Here is a 6,983-nt window from a genome sequence, read left to right as displayed (position 1 = left end):
TTTGTTTTCTATACCTCTTGTGGCTCTTATTTTGACTCACAACCAACAGACATATATAGTATAATTATTAGTCCAAATATTTCTAGCATGCATGCACCATATCATTAGTTATACTAGTTAAAGACATTATTAAATTAAGAAATTTGTTGGCTCATCACCAAACTTAATTAATGCAACGAACTATGCATGAATGATGATTAGAACCATTAAAAAAAATCATTTTGATTTAGTTTACTCAAACTATAATATAATTAATCTAAAATGATTATATATTTCAATTTAATTTCGTGGAACCACTTATAAAATTTATGTTAATATTGTCATTTATTAAAATAATGTAAGCCTTATCTTTTGATGCTTGCTACTAATCTACAAAGCAAAACAACATTAGGTGTTGTTAGTTCATGGGTTACATTCATACAGTACATGGAAGTAGGAAACATAAATTTAAAATACAGACATGTACGTATTTTTCAACTTAAAAATGAAACATACAAAAAAAAAATAAAATACAAACCTACAGTACATGGAAGTGAGAGGGAAAGGTAAATTTAAAATAACATAACAATACACTTACAATGGGTTGTAAAATAAAATATATTGTACAAAAGGGAAATAACATTATCTGATTAAAGGTTTTAATAAACATATTTAATCAAAAGAAATGTTCAACAAACTTACGACTACTAATAAAATAATTGGTTTCAATAAAACTTAGGAGATTTGGTAAATTTATTTATTTTTATAATTAGAAATACTAATTGATTTTTATAAGAGATTCATAGTCAAGTTAATTACCTAGAAAAGTATTTGATTTTACATAAACAAAATATTTGATTGTAAAATTTGGTTTAACTAAACAACTATTTTAATTTTGGTATCGTTTTATGTTTTTATTATTATTTTTGAATTAGAATATGAGTGGGACATTTACGACATGAAATTATAATATCTACAAAATTTTAAAATACTTTGAATTTTATTTTGTGCACCACCTTAGATTTTTGTTATCTAACTAAAGCGAAAATAATAACATGGACCAACAAACAATAATTGAGCTCAGAAACCATCAATATGGGCCGAACCTAGTCGTGTCATAATAAGCCCTAAAGCCCAGTCCAAGAACGGGCTTGGATCCACGGTGCAAATGATTAATGGGCTGAGGCTTCTTCTTCCTGCACCCCCACAATTTTTTAAATTCCAAAACTTGCCTTGACCTTTTATTTGAAAAATGGCACCGTGGTTACCGGAAATCGGGATCTGGGAGTGTGCTATGGATTCATTAATCCAAAACTGAATCATTTTTTTTCGAGATGAGGGGGTGTTTTGGAAGCAAATTTTGCATAAATTCTTGATTTCTGGATTGCTGAATCCGAAAACCTAATTTTGTTACGGATTGGGGGATCAAAAATGTTTTTTTTTTTTTTTTTTTTTTAATTATGAATTTCTGAATCCAGAATACATATTTATGTCACGGATTGGTGAATCCAGAATGTTTTTTTTTGAATGATGGATTTTTAAATGTGAAATGCATATTTTGAATTATGGATTGGTGGATCTGAAATTTTACTGGAAGTGCCAATCCAAAATTTTTTTGGATTCCATAATTCAGAATGCAAGAAAATAAATACAGTTCAAGTGCATTTTAGAAATTTTAAAAAATAATAGAGACAATTTGATCTTTGCATAACATTGTGAGGCCGAGGAAGTAACTGCCATGGAATAACACAAGAACATATGGAAGTGAAAGAACAACCAGTACTCCTTAGTTAATTTGAAACTTTAAAACATTTAGCTAAATTATAATTTTGACCTTTCTTATTTCGAATACATATTCTTATTTTATTTTATCTTTTTTTATAATTTCAGTTCTTAAATTTTGGAAAATAAATTATAAATTTTGCATACATTTTTTTAATTTTAATTTTTCATTAATTAAGCTAATTTTTTTTTTTGACAGAGATGAAATTGATATATTGGATTTAAGGTTTAATAATATAAATATTAAATAAATAAAATGAATATAGAATCGAAGATATATAAGTGGGTGCAAACCTCACCTTAGACTTAAAGTTCACTTCTTAATATGGTATCAGAGCCATTTTGAGCCTATCCGAACGATTGTTTGTTGGCCTTATCAAGCCACTCGCTATCGGACTGTTATCGGACCATCCATAATATATAGTCATACACACGAGTTTGTAACTTCGACGTGATGGAGATCCCACATCGACTAGAAATTAGAACATTTCATAGTATATAAGTGGGTGCAAACCTGATTTTATAAGGTTGAGTTAGACTTAAAATCCACTTCTTAATAATTATTTAATTTTATATCAATTTTGTAACCCGTAGTGTGTTTTGCTATTTTCGTGTGCAATTTCATAAGATAACTACAGATTGGCCCAACTTATTTATTTTAATATTTCTTTTTAAATTTACCTATTTTAATAATTAATAAGTGAAATTACATTAGTAAAAGAATAACAAAATAGTGTAGGTTAAAGTTTTTAAGTTTCACACTCAACTGCTATATTAATTGTATCGCATTAAGTATTATTCATATATTGAACATTTTCTCTCTAAAATAACATAGACAATAATTCTATAGTATAAGACTATGTGGAGAGCTTTTAAAAGTCCAAAGACCTAAGTTTTGAGCAATTAATTAGCTCTTTATCTTCTCTCCTTACTCTTAGTGATTGCCAAGAACATAAGTCTATATGAAACAATTATTCCCATTAAGATAGCAAGATCAACCCATTTGGAGTGACTCGTTTCCACTTGCCATGTCTTTGTTAGTATTTCCTTATCACTTATGTAGGTAGCTCCATCTCGATCACTAGTCAACTTCAGACCAATGAATTCATTCTTGAACAATCCTTGGAAGGCATATTTGTGGAAGGAAACATAGTACATAGGGTATTTCCAAAATGGTTTTGGAAGATCATTTGGAAGGCGAAAGAATCCACCAGTTAAAATCATCACTCCCATAATTCCACCGGAGACTGTGATGCCAGTGTTGGGATTTGGGAAGATACTTGAAACAACCATCATCAGGCTCTCAACCCACAGTATACATGCAAGTAATACACTAGAAAAGTAGATGCAACGTTCAAGTCCTGCATGAAGCCCAGAAAGGTAATAAGTGATCACTCCAGGAATCACTGACATCAGTACCATATATGGAATCGGTGATAGCGTGTGGCTAATGACAAAAGCAGCAACACCATAGTGCCCATTCAATCTCTCACGTTGAAATACCTGAATCAGAAACAAAACCATGTTAGGAATAATCACATTTTTTTTTCTTCTTTTATCAAAGCTATTCTTCAATCCTAATCTAGTTTGGATTATAGAGTGGTTGGAACAAGCATGTGCATGTTGATAATTGCATTTTGAATGGCCTTTTTACCTTCATTTGTTCCACAAATGGAGGGAATCCACCAAGAAGGTTTATGTAAGTTAGGACTGTAGCAACAAAAGAGACCAGTGCCCCTCTAGCCTGAAATATGCATGAAGAAAAGAAATTATTATTATATATGTTATGCTTTAAATGCCATACTCTGAAGCACTTTATCTACTTTACCTGTATAGATGAATTACTTGAACCAACGTCATAGAATATAGTTCCCATACTAATACCTGCTACAGTAAACATAGCTAGACGCAACCAATAATTGGTTACATCACGAAACAAGTGCACTGAAGATCTTCTCAGAAGAACGCGACACTGAGTAAGAAATGCAGTTTGTGTTTTGCTGCTCCCCATGAAACCATATTCCTAAATTCATCAAAAAGTTAGTCCTTCATGTATAAAATCCTTGTTCTAATTGGCTTAGTTCACCCGGGCAATATGTTATATTATACTTACACTTTCACCTATTGCTGCTACTTCTTTCTGAACTTGGTTACTAATTTCAGAAGAGTTATAAAACTTCACAAGGGTATCCACTGCTTCTTCTTTGGGTACTATTACGTGGAAGCGTTCTTTATCACCCTGAAAATAATAAAGATTAATCAACAAGGTTTTGTTGCCAGCTCTAAAGCATTGGCATCTTAATGTTCTCACCAGTACGAAATCCTTGTTTATGATCCTCAAGAAATGATCAGAAGGGTTGTGGAGAGATGGACAAGGAAAGCCATTTGAAGCAAAGAACTACATTCAATCAAGAATACAATTAATTACAATTTATTATCTCAAATGAATTTGTTCTTAATTATATACAACGTTTATGACTAATTCAGCTACTAACCTCGGTTGCAGCAGAAGTGGTGCCAAAATATATTGTTTCGCCTGAAGACAGAAGACAAAGATGATCAAATAGCTCAAAAACTTCACTACTAGGCTGATGGATGGATGCAACAATTGTCCTTTCGATGCCATCTCTTATCTTTAGGCTTGCAATTCGGCTCATGACATAGTAGGAAGCTGCACTGTCTAGGCCACTAGTTGGTTCATCAAGAAGGAGAAGTTTGGGGCTTGTAAGAATCTCAATACAAATGGCTAGTCTCCTCTTTTGCCCCTCACTAAGGCCTTTAGAACCCTTCCCTTTAATCCTTGTGTCTGTGCTCTCTTGTAAACCCATTTGTCTGATTGTAAAGTCTACTCTCTCCTTCTTCTCTCTGTTGGACATTGAGTCTGGAAATTGGAGATGAGCTGAATAGTACACTGCTTCTCCTACTGTCAATGTTGATACAACAGCATCATCATGTGTTACATATGCCTGGTTTCACAAGGTAAGAAAAAGAGATTAATGAGATTGAATTTCCTTCAAATAGTGGTTCCTGGGATGTTCTTGCCTTTTCTTCAAACAAAAGCCTTTGAGGGATTTCACTTACAGATGTTCCATAAGCCAGTGCATGTTTATGGCCATTAATTAGAATTTTCCCTGTTTGCTTTGAGCTTGAAACCAGTCTCCCTGCAGATTTTTCACAAGGATAAACTAAACCTCCACATTTTTTCTATCAAAATGATGCTTTGAAAATAGTTTGTTTTCAAATTCTTATAATTCTAAAGAGAATGAGAGGAAGTAGAGATAAAATAATATTAAATTTACCACATAGTCATGAGTGCTAACATATTTTTACTATTTTCTTAATATTCTAACTTTTAGGTTTTGGTCCAGACCATTAAACTAAGTTTAATTTTATTTTCGTAAAATTTAATAATTTCATATGGTTTCAATTATTGAAATAGTAGCCATTAAAAATAATTTTCAAATACGTTTAGCTATGGAGAAGAAGGTTCAAAAAATAAACTGTATAAAAATAATCGAATTGTGTAAAACTATAGAGTAATTGTTTATTTTAACCTTCTCGTAGGTTTGTTACATAAATGAATGAACAAGCTTCTTTCCAAACGAAAACAACTAGTTAATATTTTACACAAGTGGTTGAAGAGTATTGATATATATTGTTAATATTTTGAAATTATATTTTATAAATGTATTTTTTTATTAATTAACAGTCCAAAAAATTGTCCGGTAGAAATGGATTAAACTAAACTTTATTAAAAAAAACGAGTATTACTTCCTCAAATATCTACCACGTAAAAGTTATTTAGAAGGATTTAACTTTTCTAAAATATAATGATGCACACTTTAAAGAATAAAATATATTTATAGTTGTTAATTAGTATATTATTGAAAATTGAGTTAATATTAAAGCTAATACACTTCAAATTAAAACTCAATTATAAATTTATGAAATTATTCTAATGTTATTATTATTATTATTATCACCTTCATTTTATATTATTATAATTCAACTATGATTATTTTTTATATTTTTATTGATGTTATTTTTGTTAGGAATTCAATAAAATAATTGAGTAATATATATATATATATATATATATATATATATAAAATGGATAAAATATTTGAATTAGAGATGATAATATGTCTATATTGTTAAATCTTCACTCTATCTCCTTAAAAAAAAACTCAGTTTTATGCAGTCTTTTAATGTTTCACCAACACTTTACATATTTTTTTTATCAGTAAAAATTAAATGAGACATATTTCAACTTTTATATAAATACAAAATACATTCATGAGGTTTAGGAATTGTAGAACTTGTAAAACCAAAACATAACAACGAACCTACATGTTAACATGCTTCACGAATGTAGTATCAGTGATACTACATGGAAGTGATAATATCCATAAATTTAACAGTAGCTGACATTAATAGTATGCATTTACCAATGATATGAGGATCCAATGATATTCCAATTGTACAAAGAAAATAGAATTAATATGCATTTACCTGCTAAAGCATCAAGAAGTGTGGATTTGCCACAGCCAGAAGGACCCATTACTGCCAAGAGTTGCCCTGGTTTGGCATAACCAGTTAGACCCTTAAGAATTGCTTTCCTACCTTTCCTTCCATTTGGAACTGTGACCTGCAAATCTTCCCATGTCAGGAAGATCCTTTCTTCCTTTCTCTTAGTACTTGTGTTTCTTTCTTCCTCAACAGTGGCAACAAACTCATGGTTGGACTGCATAATCAAAGGAGCAGGACTACAATTGGGGGTTTCCATCAATATCATGTTTGATTGTGTATATGACAGAGGGTAGGTGGCGGAGGGATCTGGTTTTCCTTGCATTATCGTGTAAAAGCTGCTGTTACACAAAATCAAACCATGTTTAAGTGCACAAGAACGTGTTACAGAAGGCATTTGTAAAATTGAAGGCACAATAACATCAAGAGTATATAACACTTCACCTATTCATGTTTACTTCACTTTTTCTTCATACCTCTCCCATCCTTATATTAACTATTTCAATTCTTTTAATAAACATTGCTTTAACGTTCTAATTGTTTAAGAAATATTATATCATTTTTTCTTTTAAGAGATTTTAAATCTTAATAAAATATGGAATTGTATGCAATATATCAATAAACTAAAAAGAGAATGTCAGTGTAATTTATTTAAAAATTAAGACACCATTAGAGAATGTCAGTGTAATTTATTT

General features: G+C 30.5%; 1 protein-coding gene across 2 annotated transcripts; it reads right to left on the bottom strand.

Moving 5' to 3' along the window:
* Window positions 1-2,498: 2,498 nt before the first annotated feature.
* LOC137811863 (ABC transporter G family member 1) lies at window positions 2,499-6,633 on the bottom strand. Of its 2 annotated transcripts, XM_068613720.2 has the most exons (8): window positions 6,274-6,633; window positions 4,843-4,922; window positions 4,257-4,727; window positions 4,073-4,159; window positions 3,875-4,000; window positions 3,590-3,784; window positions 3,416-3,505; window positions 2,499-3,264 (listed from the first exon to the last, which is right to left on the bottom strand). In XM_068613720.2, exons 1-8 carry the CDS (start codon window positions 6,611-6,613, stop codon window positions 2,677-2,679), a joined length of 1,977 nt encoding a protein of 658 aa, XP_068469821.1. In that variant the 5' UTR covers window positions 6,614-6,633; the 3' UTR covers window positions 2,499-2,676. The 2 variants fall into 2 exon arrangements, with proteins under 2 accessions (XP_068469821.1, XP_068469819.1); XM_068613718.2 differs by having other exon boundaries at window positions 2,534-3,264; window positions 3,875-4,159.
* Between the last annotated feature and the right edge of the window lie 350 nt (window positions 6,634-6,983).

Source organism: Phaseolus vulgaris, chromosome 2, assembly GCF_051622355.1.
Source record: "Phaseolus vulgaris cultivar YP4 chromosome 2, ASM5162235v1, whole genome shotgun sequence".
NCBI lineage: Eukaryota > Viridiplantae > Streptophyta > Magnoliopsida > Fabales > Fabaceae > Phaseolus > Phaseolus vulgaris.
The sequence above is the reverse complement of the archived record's forward strand: the minus strand, read 5'-3'. Positions and strand labels throughout refer to the sequence as shown.